Source organism: Idiotropiscis lumnitzeri, chromosome 12 (assembly GCF_059441095.1).
Source record: "Idiotropiscis lumnitzeri isolate Australia: NSW breed Sydney's pygmy pipehorse chromosome 12, RoL_Ilum_1.0, whole genome shotgun sequence".
Taxonomy (NCBI): Eukaryota; Metazoa; Chordata; class Actinopteri; order Syngnathiformes; family Syngnathidae; genus Idiotropiscis; species Idiotropiscis lumnitzeri.
Window position 1 is genome coordinate 10,111,624 of NC_142402.1, and position 21,636 is coordinate 10,133,259.

At 41.9% G+C, this 21,636-nt stretch overlaps 2 protein-coding genes across 5 annotated transcripts; one reads left to right on the top strand and one right to left on the bottom strand.

The window, feature by feature from the left end:
• Positions 1-1,650: 1,650 nt before the first annotated feature.
• rp1 (RP1 axonemal microtubule associated) lies at positions 1,651-12,376 on the bottom strand. Its single transcript, XM_088311902.1, has 4 exons — positions 12,287-12,376; positions 10,474-11,151; positions 8,513-8,672; positions 1,651-7,234 (listed from the first exon to the last, which is right to left on the bottom strand). The coding sequence occupies exons 2-4, from the start codon at positions 11,140-11,142 to the stop codon at positions 1,665-1,667; spliced, it is 6,399 nt and encodes a 2,132-aa protein (XP_088168028.1). The 5' UTR covers positions 11,143-11,151; positions 12,287-12,376; the 3' UTR covers positions 1,651-1,664.
• Positions 12,377-13,895: 1,519 nt separating this feature from the next.
• tcea1 (transcription elongation factor A (SII), 1) lies at positions 13,896-20,748 on the top strand. 4 transcript variants are annotated; one of them, XM_088311859.1, is made up of 10 exons: positions 13,897-14,157; positions 14,534-14,596; positions 15,207-15,312; positions 16,544-16,640; positions 16,738-16,883; positions 17,084-17,140; positions 17,238-17,392; positions 18,356-18,502; positions 18,600-18,671; positions 19,522-20,748. In XM_088311859.1, exons 1-10 carry the CDS (start codon positions 14,083-14,085, stop codon positions 19,528-19,530), a joined length of 927 nt encoding a protein of 308 aa, XP_088167985.1. In that variant the 5' UTR covers positions 13,897-14,082; the 3' UTR covers positions 19,531-20,748. The 4 variants fall into 4 exon arrangements, with proteins under 4 accessions (XP_088167986.1, XP_088167985.1, XP_088167983.1 ...); XM_088311857.1 differs by having other exon boundaries at positions 13,898-14,157; positions 16,735-16,883; XM_088311860.1 differs by lacking the exon at positions 19,522-20,748 and having other exon boundaries at positions 13,896-14,157; positions 18,600-18,680.
• The last annotated feature ends 888 nt before the right edge of the window (positions 20,749-21,636 follow it).

Consider the following 21,636-nt stretch of genomic DNA (forward strand, 5'->3'; position numbering starts at 1 on the left):
CAATCAAATAATCCAATGGCGCCAGTATAAATACTCGTCGGATAGCCATTTCACATGTTAAACATGACCCCACTGTCCTGCCGGCGACGGTACTACTTCGTAAGACTGGAGAATGGCATCTCAGATCTGCATGAAATTTTACTTCTCTTCCACGATGTGACTTAGTGTACAAACCGCAAGCCTGCAAAAAGCCGCTCTTTGTTTCATCTCCCTTGATGGGGAATCAGCCCTCACCCGTGTGCCTGGTTGTCATAGCGATCACCCTCAACGTTGTTTGAACATAGAACGAAGGGGCTGCCTTGAGCACATTCAGAGAGGAAATCTAAATGTGAGGGTCTAATAGGCTGTAAATTCAAGAGCCATACCATTCCACACGGTTGCTTTTGTGATGATTATGGTACGGAATTCCTCTTTTCCATCTTTAGACAGGAATGTGAAGTTTTTTTTTTCCTTTGTCAGAGTGAAAGCGGGTGTTCATGTTGAGCTTCTTTGGTTGACTTTTTTGACCATAACAACAAAAGATGAATGAGTGCTTTTCTCTAAATCACCATAGTGACAGACTAAAACTTTGGAAGGAATCCAAAATGGTCACTTTATAATCAACGGCAACCTCTCTCCCCGTATTTGTGAGTATGGGGGAGTGTGAGGGAGGCGGAGCTTCACTGTTCCCTCACGGTGAGTGGACTGATTTTTCATCATTAGCATTAAACGCCAAATGGCTTAACCGTCTCACATTAAATGTCAATTGCACGTGTCTAACAGCAGCAGGGAGCATCACCCACCCTGACCGGTGACAACTACAGCTGACACCCCCACCATGCCCTTCAGTTAAGTGTGAAGAATCTAAGTACAGCATTAATGCAAGAAATTGTTTTCAGGGCAGGATGGACTAGTGGTGATTATATCTTATCTGCCTCCCTGTGCTGAGGTTTGGCTCATAATTGTGATTTTTTTTGTCCAATATTTTTGTATTTATTCTCTTAATAGTTTCGACATCTTTTTCATAATGATTGTGTATTTTTCATCTAAAATAAGTTTCTGTTGTTTTTTGGGGGGTATAAGTTTTCTAATATTCTAATATCTTTTACTGAAACTTATCTATTCCAATATGGGGGGAAAATAAAGTGTGTTGAAAATGAAAAAATATCACTCTGTTCAAATGGAAAAATATTTTATGGACGTATTTACATATTTTTACAACATTTTGTCACAATTCAGTCCTTTCACAATTTGTTGATAAACCACTGTTCAATATATTGTGCTCTGTGGGGAAAAGGCAAAAATGTACAGTAAAATGAAATTAATAGACTAATAAATGCTGTATTGGCAGAAAATCAATTGAAAGAACATAAAATGTGAGGTCATTTCATTTAGTCACGTATGAAATGGTTCTTATCTGCTAGGAAATCTTTCAAGAAACAATTACAGGTAAGCCGGGTACAGACAGATGTTTGAGGCAAATTTTCTTTTGTTTTGTTCAATGTCGGCCAAGGCCTGATTGTCGGAGGCTCTAAAAGATTATCCTATGAATGAATTATTCCTTTCCCATCTGCTCAGGGTCGACCAACATAAATGATTGACTACTTGTAATTTACAAGCAATTCCTTACATTTTGAAATTCAGTTAAGATGTTAAAAACATCCCACTTTTACCGGTTCTGCCAGTTAGAGAATTTGACAATATTGTCCGCACCTCACATTTATTGCATCTGTGGACTCTTGTGACTGGTGTCTGCCGCTGGAGTTCCCTCGTGTTTCCACCGCGGCCGAGGACTCTCCTACCTCGGGGTACACTTTTCTGTCCACTATTTTAAACTCCACAGACGTGAAAGATGAAAGGCTGCCATTTTTGTTGGCACGCGTTTTGGAGGTGTCAACCACTGGCGACACCCTGAAGCCTCTCCCTATCGCAAAGTTTGTGTCTTTGCTCCGGCTTTGGTCGCTAGTGTCATCTGGGAATGGGTCTGAGTCACTTCCATGTGGCATGGTGAAGTAGTTGCACCTTGGGGGTTGAGGCTTGGCCAGTTCTTCCAGTTCAGATGAGGATATAGCTGCGAGTAGGGTGTGCTGGCTTATTTTGTGAATCTGGGACTCCTCGCTGGAGTTCCCCGTGTCTTCTGCGGTACTGTCCAAATCCCTGTACATGCCCTCAGAGAGTGGCGGGGAATTTCTTATCAGATGGTTTTCCTTGAGCAACCATCGACCTTGGTCAATCAAAACGCCGTTACTGGGTTCCGGGTTCTGTTCGTCCTTAGGAGCTGAGTCAGATTCCCCCTTTTTGGAGCAAGACACAGTCTCCCTTAAAGTTTTTGTAAGGGAGTCAGCTGAAGAAAAACTCCCACCTTCTGAATGACTTTTACATATTTCGGAGGTAGCCCACTCCAGACTAGTTCTTTCAGTCAAGCCTTCTGGCGGTCTCTCCGAAGCATCTTCGTTACTCTCCGAAGTGCTGGCCACAGAGTTTTGGCTTTGATATCCACCGCTTTCCAAACTTTCTGGTCTATAGTCTGATAAATCTGAGGTGAGCGGGCTCTGAAGGCATTTTGAACCATACGAACAATCTCTTTGGATCGTTGGGTCGAGAGTTTTCTTCATTTCAGTGATATGCGCATGATCCGGCTCTATTCTAATTTTGCCATGCTCATCATACGTAAATATAAGTGAGGAAGACTGTAGAGCAGAGTTTACAAAGTCTAGGAGTTCTTGTGATATTTCCACTGGGTGGCTTAGGCTGTGGCTTTGTTCCTGAGGGTGGATTGTGGATAGTGGTGATTCAGTGCCATGTTCCATATTTAAATGATCTTTCTCATCTGAATCCTTCTGTGGGCTTGTACATAAGCTCTCATCAGGGACACTGGCTGTAACTTCTTCTTCTCCAAATTCTTCCTCAGGACACGTGTCCTCCTCATCCACCGTTTCTATCTGTTCTGAAAGATTTTCTTGTTCCTCATTTGCAGTACGATAAGTTACAACTGCATCACCGTAACCGTTTTTGTTGCTGTCCTCACTTAAGATCTCTGTTCCTTCCGCTTCCATATTTTCCTCAATGTCATCCTTTGCCCCTTCTTCATCTTCCATATCATCCCCTTTCTCGTTGACCACTTCTTCAACTCCTTCACTGGGGGAACTTGCTGAACCCTCAACTTCTGGATTTGATTCTGGAAACGCCATGTCATTGTCACTTTCTCTTTCAGTTGGTGTCCCACTTTGCTTCTCCACGACATCTCCAGATTCTTTCTTTGGACAAAGGCCCTCCGCATCCTGCCCCAGCTTCTCTGTCAGTTCATTTGGATTTACTTGTTCCTTGTCAATTGTAGTTACAGGTATGGCAAGAATACTTTCCTCGTAGCTAATTTCACTTAAGATTTCTGTTCCTTCTGTTTGAATATTTTCCTCAATTTCGAATTTGTCCTTTTCATCTTCTGTATCATCCCCCACTCCTTCACTTTCTTCAATAAGCTCATCATGGGGACTTGCTTTATCCTCTATCTCTGTATTTATTTTTTGCGAACATCCCAAGACGTCTTCACTGCCTGCTTCAGCTGGTGTATAATCAGGCATCTCCACTTGGTCTACAAATGCTTTGTCTGGACTAGTTTCTTGCGTTACCTTCTCATTCTCCTCCTGCTTCTGTAGCCATTCTATTCCATCTACTTTTTCCTCGACTATAGTAGGTTCAGATATGTCTTCATCATCATTACCCATCTCGTTTATGTCCTCTGTTTCTTTTTCTTGCACATTCTCCACTTCTTCACATCCCTCATCAGACAGACTTGCTTTACCTTCTTCCTCTGGACTTGGTTCTTGTGAACACACCAAGTCATTTTCACTTTCTAATTCTACTTCTGGGGTTATTTCTCGGGTGTCCTGCTTATCCATTTCCAGCAAGTCCGTCTGTTCTATTCGATCTACTTGTTTCTCCTCAGTAGTAGGTTCAGGTCTGTCTACATTATCATCACCCTTCTTGTATTTGTCCTCACTTAAGAACTCTGTTGCTTCCGCTTCCACGTTTTCCTCGATGTTATCATCCTCCTTTCCCTCATCAGGGACATTTGCAGTTCCTTCCACCTCTGGATCTGGTTCTAGGGAACATCCTAAGCTGTCTTCACTTTCCACTTTAGCCGGTGTCCGATCAGCCACTTCCTCTAAAAATTCTTCTCCTGGACAAATTTCTCGACTATCCTCTTCATCCTCCCCCACCTTCTCGGTCTGTTTAACCAGATCACATTCCAAAATAGCTTCGGGTATGTCTACATTACACTTTTCATTGTTGTCCTCATTTAAGGCTTCTGTTCCTTCCACATTTTCCTCAGTGTCATCTTTGTCATCCACTTCATGTTCTATAATGGCCTCTTCTTCTTCTTTGCCCACTTCTTCATCCCTCTCAACTATGTCGCCTTTTTCCTCTCTCTCCATGTTCTTTGTCTCTTCCTTGCAAGGTTCCTCTTTTTGGCCCCTTTCTTTAAACACTGCTTCATCCTCTGTGTCCTCCTCACTTCCTTTCGGTTTCATCTCCCCTTCCTCTGTGTGATCCTCTGCACCCTTTATCTTTCCTTCATCATCGTGGAGGTCCCCTGTGTCTACCAATGCTACTTTTGGTTTACTGTCATCGCTTGTTTCCTTGGCAGATTCTTCTTCCATTTCCTCAGCACATGATGAGCGATCATCCTTATCATTTGTGTTTTCATGAATGCAAGCATTATCACAGAATTGTTTTATGTCCTGCATAATCTGCTCCACAGGTGCTGCTTCTGAGGAGTTTCTTTCAGGCTCTACAACAGTACACTCTTCTTCGGGAGCCTGTTCAAGTGCTGAGGAAATTTCCTTCCTGAGGTCACACGGAATATTCAGCTCCTTCATGAGCTGGTCAACAATTGCACCCTGAACACAAATTGATTCTTGGGTGTCTTGAAATGTGTGAATGAGTGATTCTGACTCCACCTTTTCCCTCCAGGTTTGGAAATCCATCCAGCTCTTCATAAACTGGGGTGATGCTCCACTGTGCAAATCAATCAGGCTGGCCCGTTGTTCGTCCTGGTCCTCGATGGCAGAAATGTTCTGTAGGAATTTCAAGAGCAGCATGGCTTCTGAGGTATTTTCTGAATCTGTACTGTCGCTCGTTAGATCATCTCTCAGAGCCATCACCAACAAGAATGACAGGACAGTTTTGCAAGAGGAGCCAAACACTGAAGCCACCTGGTATGAAAAATCAAGAGGACTGTTAGATTGATCAGAGATCATTCGCATTGACTGAATTGATGTACAAAGTTCCTGCAAGACCGGCTTCAGCTTTGTTTTCATGCTTAAAATATTGACTTGATATGAAGGTGATTCATTGTTTGACTCGGATGAGTTTTTTGAGAACATACAAGTATGTTGGTCGGTGGATTCAACCTTTGGCATTGAAACATCTGTTGGTTCCTGTTCTTTCGAACAGAGGGGGACAGAGGGACAAGAAGCTGTCAACCTCAAAGTATCAGAGGGAGTCTGACAGTAATCTACTGTTTCCTCTGTTTCTTTCTTTTCCTCAGTTTCTGAATCACAACCAATTTGAAATAAAACCTTTGTTGGCGGTTCTGGTCCATCTGAGGTCACCATGTAAACTACTGGGTCTGGAATGACCTCCTCCAACCAGTTCTCAACATACTGTTGGATTTCAGCGGGGGACCGGTTGAGAGAAATCTTTGAAACACTTGGTTTAGCCAACTCCGTGGATGACAGTTTGTTGTCAATCATGGTTATGGACTTGCTGCTTGTTTTTTTTCTCAAGGATTTTTGGAGCTTCAAAAGATCTGACACATTCTTCTTCATGGGAGGCCTGGCAGATGGGGTATCTACATTGTGGCCATTATATTTAGCAGCTGATTTATTCATGTTTTTTTCCTTGGTTGAGGTTCTAACTAATGTTTCTGATTCCTTTCCACGTCTACCTGAAGTGTTAGTTTGCATTTTTTCAACTAGCTTTGGGTTTGGACCACTTTTAGCACTTTCTGTTGAACTGAGACTTTTTCCAGCATTAGCATTGCTATTGCGCCTGTCCGCTGATGATTGTTTAGGTTTTTTTTCCATTAACCTTGACTGGGAGATCTTTTTTGTCTCTGTCTTTTTCTGAAGTGGTTTTGGGGAGTTTTTCTCAATTATGGCTTCATTCTTTGACACTAAAGCTGGTCTGTTTGCCACCTGGAGTGTTGGGGACATTGGTTCTGATGACAATGACAGCATCTCCTCTTTCTGTCTTTGGAGTGAATCAGCAGTAGGCTGCTGCAAGCTAAAGTCGATATCATTGCTAGATGAACAAGGACCTGAGGCTGTGGACTGGTGGCTTTGTGGCACAGGAGGGGAACGATGCAAAGGGGTATCATCTGAGCCATCATTTGCTAGGTAATTATTGCAGCTGCCCTGTCTCTCATAAATACGCATCACAGTCTCTCGAACCTCCATCCCATTATTTTCTATCTTGAGGACCTCTGCTCCTCCTGAGGATTTCAGGAAGGATGTGTTGTTGCCTTCCAGAACAGTTTTCTGAGGATTTGGGATGGGTTGGCTACTGCTGCTGTGTCTGACCCTGCAGTATCCCTCCATTGTGTCTCCTTCACTAGTCCTCTCCAAATATGAATAATGGCCAACGGTGCTCTCTTGGACCCCGGACTCTGTCAGCATCTTCATGCTCTCAAAAGACGCCTCCTTCTTTACACGATGAGAGCCTGGAGTTGGGGCAGGTCTGATCATTTTTGTTGCGTCCCGCACGTTGTTAAAGCTGACCTTTGCTCCATTTGTTGGAAGCTGGTTTTCCTCTTTTGCCTCATCTTCACGTATGCCAGCGGATCTTTTGGCAACATAGATGTTTGAGTCAGGTGAGATGTTGCCTGACTCAGTGACTGAGGCACGAACTGTCCTCCTCCTAAGGCTTGAGCGGCTGACTGTGGTAGTCCAGTGGAGCATCTCCTCCTCTTTGATGGTAAGACGCACTTTCATCTCTACGGTCATGCTGCCGTCTTGGTTTACCCGGAAGGATTTCTCAATGTCATCGTCCTGAGGTAAGATGCAAGTGTTGGGTTGGTGAGCCGCTGACGTGCATCCACACGATTCCATGCTAGTCGGGTCAACTTCAGGTGATCTAGTGTGACTGCTTCCACTTCCCTCACGAGATTTGTTAATCTGGCCGACGATATATTGCTCGGATGACAGAGAAAAAATCCTGGAGCCTCTTCCACTGGAGACTGATTTGTGGCTGGCTTTAGGAACAGAAAGATGGTAAAGATCATTATTACTCAGGTAAAGTTATGTGACATTTTAAGCAATATGAGGTTTCTATTTAAAAGAGATACATTATTATGGAAAATTACATTTTTTTAATACTAATATACAAACAGTTGGGTCTCTGGAGTGCCTGCCAACCCATTGGGTGTGAAATTCCAAGTTTTTAGTTATCTGCTTATTTTATTGAGTAAACCAATCTGCATATCTGACCCATAGTTATGTAACAAGACATGACATGTTCCGATTGGCTGGACGAAGATCTTGAGTCACTTTGGTGTACTCTATCTGAATATCTATCAGCCAGGGTTGCAACATTACTGCACGCACTCTTGACGGCCGGAAGTCAACTGGCACAGTCGGCAGCGATTTCAAAACCCACTGCCTCACGTACACTATCCAGCGAGATGATGAGAGGCAGCCTACAAGGTTTCTCTAGGGGCAGAGGTCAGGTTCTGCCCCTGATTGTCATGGTGACAACAACTTAACATTGGCCCAGCACTGTATAAGGTGGTGCCCTGCAATTGGCTGGCAACCTGTTCAGGGTGTCCCCCGCCTACTGCCCGAAGATAGCTGGGATAGGCTCCAGCACCCCCCGCGACCCTAGTGAGGAGAAGCGGTACAGATGATGGATGGATGTATAGGGTGGGATGAGGCCTGGCTCTCTTCTATGAGAAGCGACCAACCCTCTCCCCACTCCACAAAAAAGGGCTGATTTCAGCGAGACAATAAATAATGTGTATAAAGTAGTACCTTTGTTCTCTATCCATGGAACGGTTTGACAAAACCATCTTGCACTCCTATTATTAAGACAACAAGGAACTCTTCAATTTTACGAAATGGGTCCACAAAATGTCTTCTTTAACATCTTCATTAAAAATGTAAAACTAAATGCTTTGATTAGTTGAGAACGAGATTAGCATGTGGATTTAAAAAAACAAGATTTACAGTGAGACTTGGGTTTGAGGACAACTGTGACTGCACGGCAGTTCTCTGATCTTAGTTCCAAGTTTTTAATGACTATCTTGACCGACTGAACACTTACGATAGTGGTCCTCAATCCTGTTCCTCGAGGGCCGGTGTCCTGCAGGTTTTCCAACTCTCCCTACTGCAACACAGCTGATTCAAATGATCAGATAATCAGCAAGGTCTGCAAAAGCTAGCGCACGATCGGTCAGGTGTGTTGCACCAGGGAGAGATGGAAAACGGGCAGGACACCGGCCCTCGAGGAAGAGGGTTGAAGACCCCTGACTTACGAGCTTGATGCTGGAGCATGGACCGTTGCCCTGTTTCCATGAACATTGCCTGGACCGTCTGGCTTGTCCTTTGGAAACTGTGGTTGCTGAGCCTAAACGGTTCATTGCCTGCCGCCACTAGGAATCCAGAGCACAAGATTAGAGCAGCGAGACCGCCGATCTGCAAGAAAAGGAAAGATGTTTTACGACATCTGCACTAAAAGCCTCTGTTGTGATAACCACAATAATGATTGTACTAGCATCACTAGGATTAGGGTAGGAGTCTTCTCTCTTCATCTGGTTCCCTGCCAGAATTGTTTTTGACCAAGGAAATCTTGGGTGAACTTGGCCATTTACAAGTTTGTCTATTTGGCAAACTTGTGTTTTTGGGGTGTAGGTGAGATTGATTGTTCAGGAATCACTCGTCTCGGATACCTGCTTCTGATTGGAGCTCATTTGGCCAAATTCCCCAGTAGCAGTTTGGCAAATTATGAGCCCTGGTATTCACCCAATAAGGCTGTTTCTGACAATAATGACCAAGCCTACTGTTCAATTTCAGTCATTTTGACTTTTGTTTTCCTCTACTGAAGTGATTTTCAACTCGTCGGCTGAGACACAAAAGTGGGCCACAGACAACTAGAAAAAAAAACTGATGTGTATTTGTATTAAAAAAAATTTTTTGTTTGTTTGTTTTTTGGGTACAGTACAGAGGCGTGCCAAGTTCCCACAAGGAGTACAGTCGGGAAGCGGCAGGCTATGTTCCTGCTCTATAGTCTCTAGTTTACTTTTGGCAATATTTCAAACTAATTTGAAAGAACGTTTAAAAACATACATGTATTTTCAGTTGCTACTTAAAAAAAAAAGAAAAAAAAAATTAGTGCCCTAAATTCTATAAAAATTGGTGTGGCATTGCAACCATAAGACAATGCAGGTTCCAGAGTGCCAACAGATAAGATAAGATGTCCTTTATTAGTCCCACAATGGGGAAATTTGAGATGAGAACCACTCTTCTAACGGTATCCTCCTAATTTTGTGTTGCGTGTTGAAACTGGTGTTTGCCACACTTAAAATACACAATTCACAAAAAAGTTAAGGCTGTGCAGCTGTCGGGTGAAATTTCAGGATAAACCTAAAATGCATTCACAAGTCATTTGACCTTCTCTAAACTTTTGAATGCACATGCCCAACCCCTCGTTGTTTCAGTGCTTCTTGCACAACTTGCAGTTGTCTAATGAGCTGAAAGCAAAATCCACAACCATTTTTCCCCAACTGACCATGTGTCACTGGGACATCACTGCTCAGTGGTAGAGTGAACATCTCCCGACTCAGAAGCTGAGGGTTTGATCCACGACCAGTGTAATCATGTCGAAGTGTGTTAGAGCAGGAAACTGAACCATCAGTTTCTAGTGATGCTGCCTCTTCAGTAGCTAGATGAGGAAACAGTGTGAAGCCCTTTTAGTGCCAAAGTTAAAAAAAACACAAGTGACAGCCCATTTACCATTTGCCGTATACCTTTCTGTGACTATTTCATTATCTCTGTTGCAGCCTGGAGATTATACTATGTGAAACTCTAACCTCAGTAGCCACTTCCCTCCAAGACCATCCTGTTTAAAGCCTTCCAAAGTACTGTTGATACATTTTTTAGGTGTCTTCTTGGTGTCATGATGTCAAAATGTGACCAGCATGAAAAAGACTTATTTGAATACCAATTTTAACTGAACCAGGAAATGTATTTGTCAATTCATGTATCAAACCATTTTATGAATGTTGCACTTGTTAGGAAGAACAGCAAGATATACAAAAAATGCTGAAACATTCAACTGTGAACACTTCAACGTAGTGACATAGTCAAATTAAGTAAATTTTTTGGGGGGGGTTTTCAAGCCCCCAAAAAACAATCCATTCATCAAAAGCATAAAATTTAACAATTCCAAGAGGGCCTTATGTCTCCCTCAGGCACCAACATCTATTCTTATACTCACTCTTCTTCCGTCGATAGAGTAGAGTTTGAGCACTGGAAACTGCAGAATCTGTGAGAGGTAGTCCAGCAATGCATCAAAGGTGGGCGCCGTCCTTTTCTGCAGCACAATCGTCCGTCTCATTTCAGGATCCTTGTTCTTGATGACCACCAGCCTCCTCGGCGTCCTCACGGCCACTCGCTCCGAAACCTTGACCGGCCTGCCACTGCTATCGCCGCCTCGCCTGAAGGAGCCCAACTGGAGTCCATGGCGCCTCCGCCGGCCCGCACTGAAGGCTCTGGGCATGTTCCAGGGGACCTGCCGCCGGTTTACCTCCTCCAAGTTGACCGGCTTGACTCGCTTCTGGTCAGAGCACAGGTAGGATGCCCCATCTTGTAAATCGTCCAATCCCGTCACCAGGTGGGTTCCTCGGGGTGTGGTGATAGTCCGCACGCCAAAGGGCAGAGGCACTTTACTGGAAAGGATATCCAGGAGGGCGTCAAAGGTCTTGAAGGTACGGGCGTTGATGACCATCCGGTGCCCACCAAATGTATGATCGCCACTTTTGTAGAAGCACAAACGCTTTGGCACTGAGGGGTCGGACATCGGCTGTACCGATCGGGAGGGTTGCGTAGGCCCACTGGCTGGAGAGCCTGCATGGACAGGCTTCTCCTGGGTAGGTGTGTTGCTCATGGTGAGCAACTATAGAGAAGACACAAAGCAAGGGACTGTTGTTGAAATCCATAATGTACTCTGAAAAAGTGCATAGGAGCTGATGTGTAATTAAAATGACTATTATCATTTTGAATGTTACTATTATCATATAAAATATATATATATATAGAACAGGTGTGGGCAAACTACGGCCCGGGGGCCACATGCGGACCGTTAAACGTTTTAATCCGGCCCGCTGAACTTGAAGAAAATTAAATGAAGAAACCTTGTTAATGATGTATTTTCTAAATATTGTGGTTTTTCAGAGACATATTTATTGTTGTAATGCTTTGGTTCACTTTCACTTTCAGGTTACCAAAGCACTGGTCCGGCCCCTCTGTCAAATTTTAGAACCCATTGTGGCCCGCCAATCAAAAACTTTGCCCACCCCTGACATAGAATGTAAAATGGTATAGTAGTCATCAGTAGTCAAATATAATTACACCGCAAACCAAATTTGGTCCGCTGGCTAGAGTTTGACACCTATGGTTTAGGTTGTTTAAGTAACTACTCGTTGTAGCTCAACTGCTAAAATAAAACGAGATGAAAACGCTTTTAAGCTGATCAGTAGATACATTATTGACACTGTCACGCAGTTATTTATTTAACATCGTATGTGGCATGGGCGGGGTGGCCTTTGGGAATTTCCAGAAAATGTGTGAATTTTCTGGAACGGCCAGTATGCCATTCACATCTATCGGCAATTAAGAGTCTTCAATAAACATAACCTGTTATACATGTTTTGGGAATGTGCGACGTAGTTGAAGTACCCGGAGAAAAAGCACACAAAGTGCATGGAGATCACAGCAGCTCTTGAGGGCCTCAACCGGCATTCAGAACCAGAATCTATTGGTTATGTGACACAGATGTACGAGCCACTTTTTAACCATGCTGCCAGAGCTTTCTTAAACATTGAAAAAAATATATGTAATGTATCAGTAAAAAAGAATAACTTTACTTAAGTGGAAATGATAATTACATCCGCTACCTTGACCAAGACAACAAGCCTCGAAAGTAACAAACAAGGCTCCGTATATGGACGTCAATTGGGACAGAAAAAGGCCTTCAGGTAGTACAGGAAATCTGAAAACATGCCTAAGAGATATAAATGACATGATCTTACCTTATTTCTTACATTGTGGCCAATTTAAAAGAGTGTATATCAGTCCTTGTCCGAGCTACAGAGAAAGCCTCTCAGCCGTGTGTGTGTGCGAGTGTGCGCAAGGGCTATTTTAGGGCTGGCAGCACTGCGGCCAATTTGCTTAATCTTTGCTCAGCATTGCAGCATCACAGTAAGGAAACACAAAAAATAAAATAATTGTTTGACAAGAACTACTTGTTTTGGTAGTGGTGGGATGAGTTAGTTACACATTAATGTAGCACAATAAAAATAAAGAAAACTAATTTCTGGTCTCATTGGCTGCATAAAGCTGCAGTAAAGTTAATATGGGCAATTAGCAACGTGAAAGTTATTGTCAGCTCAAAAAATCTTATAAATGAATCCACTGTTATGCACAGGAGACAGCAGAGTTGATTTGAACAGGTACCATTGACAAGTAGGCCGCATAATCAGATTAGAGATTTCTTGGGCCTAATAGGGATTAGCCGGTAGATTTTGCGCACTAGTATGAGTCAGAATAAAATTAGAGCACGGACTGAAAGCAGGTGATCAATTGGTCACTAACATTTACATTATAAGCCTCATTTCTTTGGTAGTAAATTCATACTATGGAGCAGTGGTTCTCAACATTTTACAACATGCAACCATAATGTATAACATGAAAATACAGCAGTGGAGTAGGCCCAATTGTTCATCAAAGGTGTTGCAGAGGTTTCATTCCTAAAAAGCATATTTCATATTCTTCTTCACCACTGCAACACAATGCAGTTTGAATATTAAGACTCGTCTTTAATATGGAACATTTTTTTAAAAAGTACTTACATAATAATTACATTAAAATCTATTGCATGTAAAGATTTTCTAAAAATATATCAATCTTTTTTCAAACTTTGTAACAAGTTTTATTTTATTTTTTCCCCTAATAAAAGAAATATGTAGTTCTGGGAGAAATTAATTTAAAAAAATTGCAACCAATTATAGGAAGAAAATTGGTAAATGAACAATTATTACAGGACCCCTGATAACCTAAATACTCGGTTGGTTGGATTAAAAGACAGGGGCATGTGTGGCCAGCGTGCCATCTTTGCACATTCCCAGTGGACTCTTGGTTTGGTTCCACTAACGGTGGGTGTTAAATTGTATTGTACTTGCATGTAGACACAGTGCAAATAAACAAATGCCCGTGTGCTGATTAAAACCTGCTTATACCGCAACAATATCCACGTGTAGCAAACTGTGCCAAATGTAAGCACAGTGTGGGGAGAAAAAACAATGAATGGTAAGCATTTTATGTTGGCACATTAACTAGCAAAACATGATGGAAGGAGGAATTAAGAGATTATGGAATCTCGAATCAATGTACGGACACGGACTTCTGATTTAGTTTATTTTACTATTTGTATGATTTGAGTCACATCAGGTGCTTTGGCGCCCTCTATAGACGGGGTGATAAATGGTAAAAAAAAATTTAAAAAAAGATCAACAAAGATGCTATTCATCATTTTGTGTCTCTCTTTTTTTTAAAAATCCATTTAAAGTGGCGAAAGAAGAGAAAATTAATCAATTCGGACTTCGGAGTCGTTGATTTGTTTATCCATCTCGATTATCTGCCCCTGCGACCATCGTGCATCGATTAGTCAGGTCTGCTACACAGCGGAGGCTCTGGCATCCGCCGCCTCGCTGCTCGAGCGCCGCTTCCTTCAACGGAGTGGCGTGCTCTTCATCCGGGATTCCCTTTTCCTTCTTTGTCTTTTCACTGGCCTCTCTCCGCGCGCTTGGTTTTCGACTCCCCGGTCGCCATGGGCAAGCGGGAGGAAGAGGAGATCATTCGAATCGCCAAGAAAATGGACAAAATGGCGCAGAAGAAAAACGGGGTGAGTGGCGCTGCAATGTGATGGGAATGAATGCCAGCCAGGCTAAACGGACATTGATATAAACGGTTAGCAAGAACGAATACAAGAAAGTGGCTCTCATTCAACAAAATGTCCCTCTGTGGTAACTTTTTCACTTCCGTTGGACCGTTTCGCTTAGCGTTAAGCACCCAACGTTGGCTTTAAACATGCCTCGGTGGGAGCTAACTTACCTGTTGTTATGTTGTGACGCTTAGCCACGAGCTAGCCGTTAGCTGCTAGCAACAACAACGGCGCTCAAACCATCACCGAACGGGGTGAAATATAAATAAAATTGAGCTTTGTGGGATATCAACGTTGACTGTGTTGCTAAGAACTGTTTTGTCTTTTTGCTCCACAGTCTGGTGCTTTGGACCTGCTCAAGGAGCTCCGCAGCGTTCCGATGACCCTGGAACTACTTCAGGTACCCTGAAAAAGCCCAAAACAGTGCTATATGGGGGTGCCTTGAGATGCAAGTGACCCAATTTACGAGTTTTCAAAATGCCAGACATCTCGCAAAAAACAGCAATGTGGTAAATACTGAATAATTCTTCAAAAAAAAAACATGATGTTCAATGCAGCTCTCAGATAAAGTTTGCCACCAAACTCAACATCAAAGAGAGTTGTTATTGTGTGTATTCATGACAATTGCCGGCCTATCTTTATGCTAATCTATAATATGTAATATAATCTATGATTGAAATGCCAACTGTTAGCATATGTAGTCAGTTTTAGAACCCTGACTTCAAGTAACAAATATTTGAACACAAACGGTGGGGCAACACATGCATGCCGATCGTATGACAACTCACAAGCATTTTCTTACTCCTTTATGAAAAATATTGTTGTTTTTGGGGGAGGCTGGAACAAAATAATGCTCTTTCCACTCATTTTCATTTCAATAACAGAAGATGATTTGAGACATGTTTTGTGTCATGACCGTGGTCACCCAAAAAAGTACTCGCATCTCAATGCACCACTGTGCAAGCAAACTATGAATCCTTTTTTTTTAATTATTTGTTTTTCCATCACAGTCAACCAGAATTGGGATGTCTGTCAACGCCATCCGCAAGCAGAGCACAGATGAGGAGGTGACATCTCTAGCCAAGTCTTTGATCAAATCATGGAAGAAACTTTTGGGTCAGTAGAAATCAGTTTAAAAATATGAGAAATCCACCTTCCTTTCCTGTGCTGTATTCATGATGGACTGGATGCATCGAAACTACTAGCTATAATAAACTACTAACTGTAAAGGCCACTTTATAAAGCAGGAGTGTAGTTGGCCCTAAGTGTTGCTCGAAAATTAGTTTTAATTACCCAAAAAATATTGTAAGGCACTGTAACATTGACACCCACTGAAATACAGTTCAGAAAAAAATAAACTGCACTTAAGTGATGATACAATTCTGTGTGCACATGAAAGTTGAGCGTATGAAATAATGTTTGTAAAAAAAACAGCTCCAAAAGATTCAATGCAAATTTATAAAATTTGAAAGTTCAAGACAGTAAATCCCTCCTATTTGCGGGGGGTCGGGAGCAGTCTGGCAAAAGTCCGCGTATAATTGATGTCCACTGAAATACAATAGGGAAAAAAAGTTCTTCAAAAAAATGATGATAAACATTTCACTATGTGTTCAATTGCAGAAATATTTTTGGGGAAAATATATATATATTTTTTTAAGTTTATCTCTTTAGACTGCGAGAAGCTGGCGGCTTCCAGCTTGACAGAAAGGATTCCAGTAGAGCGCTGCCAGCCAGGCTAGGCTCCAAGTTCTCAAGATGTTGCAGGGAAAGTTCTAGATCAGACTTGGCAGTGATGGAAATTAACAGCTGATCCGTGGGTAATCATTGGGAATGCTTAATACCAAGGTCTTGTGTATCAATGAGTCAAAAATGTAAGAAAATGGCAAATAGGAACAAAGTAATTATTTTTACAAGTTGCAAATTGGTAGCAGAGACTTCAATATGCTCACAGATTTTTCAAAATCAAATGATCTGTGAGGCATCTTGATAAAAATACTTGAGTCGCCACTTCGCAACCTGTAAAAATAACAATGACCAACTTCCTCTTAGCTATTTTATTATGCTTTTGAATCACTAATACATTGCTGCTTATTTTAAAAATATCTATAATGCAGACATCTCCATCTTTAGTTGGTCTTAAACTGAACATCTGTGAACAGCTGTTAGCTTCCGCCACTTTCATCATCTGGACCTTTCTTTGCATCATCTCGAGTCGTTTACCACCCCGAGTCCAGTCTGTGCTTGTCGGATCTCTACTGGAATCTTTCATCACGCTGCTGTTCACTGTCATGCCAGCTGGCAGTTGCTATCCGTTTGTAATCTAATTATTCCGTCTTTGTATTTGCAGACGAACCCGCAAGTGGGGACAAAGCCTCAGACGACAAGAGAAAAGATATGGCCCCTGTATCTCCCTCACAGGGAAGTCCAGAGGCAAAGGAAGAAAGGTAACAAACTGCAATTTGCATCAAGAGTCCTGTTGTCTTGTTGTTTTCTCTTCTAGTATGCATATATTGAGGTCGTTGCGTTGCTCCCCGTCAGCAGCTCCAGCAGTAACTCCAGCAGCAAAAGCGAGCACGCCGACGTCTCCACCAACTCGCTAATCAACACCTTCCCTCGTGCTCCCGGCACTGCGGACTCCATACGGATCAAGTGCAGAGAGATGCTGTCCAATGCTCTCCAGGCTGGAGGTATCAATATTAGTATTACTGTTTGTTCTGGTGGTGGTAGTAGTATTCAAGTGTATAGTATTCATTTTTTAATGTTTAATTGTCAATCATTGTTTCTGTAATGCATGTTTTAAGTTTTCCATTGCTATGAATAAAATATTTTTCCTCCATCACTCTCAGTTTTATTGAATTGTTAAAGTTTGCGTTTTTTTCTTTTGCAGACGACTACATCGCCATCGGTGCCGACTGTGACGAACTTGGCGCGCAGATTGAGGAATATATCCTTCTCTGTGAAAGCACAAGACGAGTCTGCTTTGTGGGTTATAGTTGTTTTTGAGCAAATCCAGTTGCTTTGTTTCCCTGACTGCCCCTCACGCATATTCCAAGAGTTCAAGAACACGGACATGAAGTACAAGAATCGCGTGCGCAGCCGAATCTCCAACCTTAAGGACATGAAGAATCCCAATTTGAGGAGGACGGTACTGTGCGGGAGCGTCACCCCCGAGCGCATGGCCAAGATGACCGCAGAGGTGCGTTCACTGGCCAGAAAGACTCCTCACTCCATTTCCTCATAGCATGGTTTATATTCATCTGATCTCCATAAACCTCCAAATTGATCTTAATTGTTTTCAGATCTGTGTTTAAAGTTGAGCTCATTTGCCATACAGCAGTTTTTTTATTTTTTAGAGGCGGGTCTGCAAGCAATTCATGGCATTTCCATTCATTTCAAATAACACAGATGAAGTGTTTAGAGTTGCAAGCGTGGTCACGGAATGAATTACACTCATATTTCAGCGCACCACTGTGTGTGTATATTTTACACTGGTGAACCAATTTTTACTGCATTTTATTTTTAATCAACGATACAAGTAAACTCTTTTTTTGCGCTGATTCCGAATGTACTCTGTTTTTTACTACCACATCAAGCTTTCATGATGGTGATATAATATGTAATCGTTGTTGTATCAATTAATTTCTGAAACGTCGTGGCTATCAACTACAATGCATGGTAAAATCAGTATCGCACAATCTTTTATTAGTAAATAAGATTGAACATTTTGCAAATGAGATTTAAAAAAAAAAAAAATTTTCTATCCGTATGAAAATTTGGGATTATAAAGGCCATGTTTAGAAAAATAAGTGGTATTAATGTAATTATATGTCCTGATATGTGATGCTCAGGAGTATGTTTCACTAACTTTGGTTGCAATTTTGTCCATTTTTTCCCCCCCTAATATTTCAATTGACCCATCTTCCTCAAATATGACCACGTTTCCACAACCTGGTATTTTAATGCCCTTTCAAAAAATGTGTGCATCTCAATATTTCAAATGTGACCCAAGTGATCTGTTTCGTGTTGGATGTTCACTTTTAATAAAATAATAAAATTAATGTTTTGTTTTTATGTATTATGTTCTGTTGTTCATTCATGTATTTTTCAGATCACCTTGGAAAAGACTTAGAATAATTGTCGTTCTTCCTCCTTCGTGCAGGAAATGGCCAGTGACGAGTTGAAAGAGATGAGGAAGAACTTGACCAAAGAGGCAGTCAGAGACCACCAGATGGCCACCACAGGGGGCACGCAGACGGATCTCTTCACCTGTGGCAAGTGCAAGGGCAAATGCTGCACCTACACACAGGTACATTAGCATCAGCAGGCTACGTTTCGCTCGGCTTTTGGAGCTTCAACCAATGTTTTAGTTGCGATTCAACTGTTCATTTTTGCCTTTTCATCAGGTTCAAACTCGCAGTGCTGATGAGCCCATGACCACGTTCGTCTTCTGCAATGAATGTGGAAATAGATGGAAGGTTTGTTGATTTTTCTATCTCTTTATTTTATTTATTTATTTTAGAAACCTTTGATTTCCACTTTCCTTGCAAAGACTTTTCACTATTAAGTTCTGGCATTGTAGAAAAAGAGGAAAATGTCAAAAAGTGGTTGGTGACAATTTTAAGTAACTTTCTGAACTCTTGTCGCTGTCGCTCTGATGCGTGTCAGTCCCTGTTAATAAACCTGGTCACGTTTTATCGCAACCAAACTAGTGCTTCAAACATATTTAATTTTAATGTTTCAAAGAAGAAATCTCTTAGAAATGTATTATTTACTTAGCAGTGACATTGAAATAATGCACTTTGAAAACATGAATGCGCACCATTTTAAATAAAGGCAGGAACCCAAACACTTAATGCTACTGGCCACTTATCCAAACTATTAGCCATTAGCTTAGCCATAGCTCGGCTTGGCTGCCCCGCTTTTGTTTCCGTTCTGTCTGCCAGACCCGACAACCTGTTGTTCAGGTGCTGTCTCATCCGGGATCTTTAAAGTGAGGTGAAACGTCACTGGAACTCATCAATTTGTATCGTAATCCAATATTAATGAAGATTACAGTACCCAGCAACGAAGGTAAAGGTGCAGTTAAAAAGGCACGTCTAGGTCGTCATCACCAGCGGCATCCGGGCCCGACCGACACCATCGGGTCCCGCAATCGGTGGGTGTGCTGGTGAAAAAGTCGTAACATTTATGTTGTTCTTTGAGTCAATGAGACTTGGGTTGGTTGCACGTGTACAACCTACGTTTGTGTTCAATCGCAATTGCACACTCAAATTGGAACCTTTCAGATGCATTGATATGGACTTTCTCTTTTTGTGTTTGTCCTAGTTCTGTTGAGTGGGCAGGCATCTTCCTTTGGCGCTTTGGATGAGTAGCAAAATTCCTGGACCAGATCCTGTCAATGGGCGGCCGATTGGAGCTTTTTCTTTTTTTATTTTTTATCATGTGGTGTGTACATTGTACACCAAATGCTGTATAAAGGATGCCACTTGGCTTTGAATTTGACTAAAATCTCCTGTGCATAGTTTGAGCTAATTGTCAGCCCTACCCTCTCTGCCCCGACCACCGTCAAATGCAATCTTTTACTATTGTTAATAGTCGTTTCCCACTTACTAGTTGTATGCAATCAAGCTTGACTCCTTCTTTTATCAGCAATTTTTTTTTATATATGTAGATTTAACACAGTGGACGGTGTTGTTATGCTTTGCCTACACAACAACACCCCCATGTTTTATTTAATTTCCCAATAAAGTGTAATCCATTTGATTAAAAAAAAACAGTTGATTAATTTGACTTAATCCGGATTATTGTAGCTATTATTAGCTATTAATACAGTTGTGCCTTAAAGGGGCCATATGGTGTTTTCAGATTTCCACAGTTGACTTTTTGCATATATATGATTATATATTACCTTTGACACAATGGCGATCTAATTTCTTATGAAATGTAAGATAATTTGGTGTTTCTAACCAGCAAGTAAGACGCTAAATTCACTTAAACCTCGCGTGGCTGCCGCACTCCTTTCATGACCTTGTAGTAGAAAAGTGAGGACCCAGTCGTTTTCTTAGATTGGAGCGGAGCGGTTGCTTAGGAGGAATAAGTAGGAATGCTCGAGAGATTAGGGAATGAAAGAAAACTCCATGTTGAGGGGGGTTTTGGAGTGGAAGTAGCATTTAAATGTGGATGAAAGCACTAGAAATGTTGACTTGGCATGATGGGCCCCTTTAAGATATGAGAGATAAAATTTGTTTGAGATGTGAGCTGTCATTGGGCCATTTTTTTTTAACTACACACTTCGTAATCAGCAGCACATGGGCAAATATTGAACAATTTAAGTCTTCATGTCTAACGCCACTCTCTGTTGAAGTTTACTGTTTGAATTAATTTAAGTTTACTGTTAATTGTAACCTATTAACTGCTACAGCTGCGGAAAATTTACTTCAACGACTATGTGTTGAATCTACCAGTAGATCAATTTTATGAGTTTTAAAGATATTGGAGCGTCTCTGGATGTTCAAACAAGAACACATTTTGCTAAATAAACGTTCCACAGCGTTTTAAAATCATTGTGCTTTATTTTGTCTCAATCAAAATGCCCACAAGTCATCATGTTCTTGGAGAATAGCATAAAAACTGAAAACTAAAACCATACACTGTAAACATTCACATTTTTTTCAATTATTTCAAAAATGTCTTCTTTTTTTCTCGGTAAACGCAGCGCAAAAATGAACACATTTTAGATCTCGTAAACAGAAGAAAAACAATATTTTTAATAGGCGTCGCACCAAAACCGCAGTTTGGTGTGTTTGAGGTTGATCTGCACTCGGCAAAGACGTCGATCAGCCATTCGCGTCCCGCCCTTCCCCAACATCCAGTTTGGTAGTCGTCACAAAAAACATGGGAAACACGTCGAGTTCAGCCGATGCGAGGGACGCATTGTTCCGGTCAGCTGGCTGTTGTGCTCAGTTTCCCAAAAAAAAGCACCTTTATGGCGAGAGTTTGACGGTGAGAAAGATGTCGCCCAAACGGAATGTCAAGGCACTGACCCTACCTGCCCCCATGTGAGGAACTCGTCTTTTTGAGCAACGCGGTCATGAGGCAACAAAAGTCAAAAGGGAACACACAAAAGCATTGGACGCTTGGCAACTCCAATCGTAGCGACTGCACACCCGAGTGCAAATGCTGACCCGTGGGTATGCTTTCAAATCTCTGCGCAAACTTGCAAAGTGGCACACAAATAACGGCCACCGAAACATGCTTGGGCCACCTCGGGTGCTAGGCCAACTAATTGACATTTGGGTATTTTCAGATATTTTTTTCCAGTGATTTTTTTTTCCATATTTCCCACTGTGCCCTGCTTTGGCCCCACCATGGCCCCCCTAAGAAAAAAAATCCTAGCTCCGCCAGTGAACAGAGGATAGGTTACAAAAGAAATTGCAAATA

Bases quoted from the DNA above. Each gene is read 5' to 3' on its own strand.
- rp1 (XM_088311902.1), bottom strand. From the start codon at position 11,142: ATGAGCAACACACCTACCCAGGAGAAGCCTGTCCATGCAGGCTCTCCA. The intron at 8,673-10,473 runs GTGAGTATAAGA...CTTTTCTTGCAG, and splicing joins ACTCTATCGACGGAAGAAGA to ATCGGCGGTCTCGCTGCTCT. The intron at 7,235-8,512 runs GTAAGTCAGGGG...CTGTTCCTAAAG, and splicing joins CATGCTCCAGCATCAAGCTC to CCAGCCACAAATCAGTCTCC.
- tcea1 (XM_088311857.1), top strand. From the start codon at position 14,083: ATGGGCAAGCGGGAGGAAGAGGAGATCATTCGAATCGCCAAGAAAATG. The intron at 14,597-15,206 runs GTACCCTGAAAA...TTTCCATCACAG, and splicing joins TGACCCTGGAACTACTTCAG to TCAACCAGAATTGGGATGTC. The intron at 17,393-18,355 runs GTGCGTTCACTG...TCCTTCGTGCAG, and splicing joins TGGCCAAGATGACCGCAGAG to GAAATGGCCAGTGACGAGTT.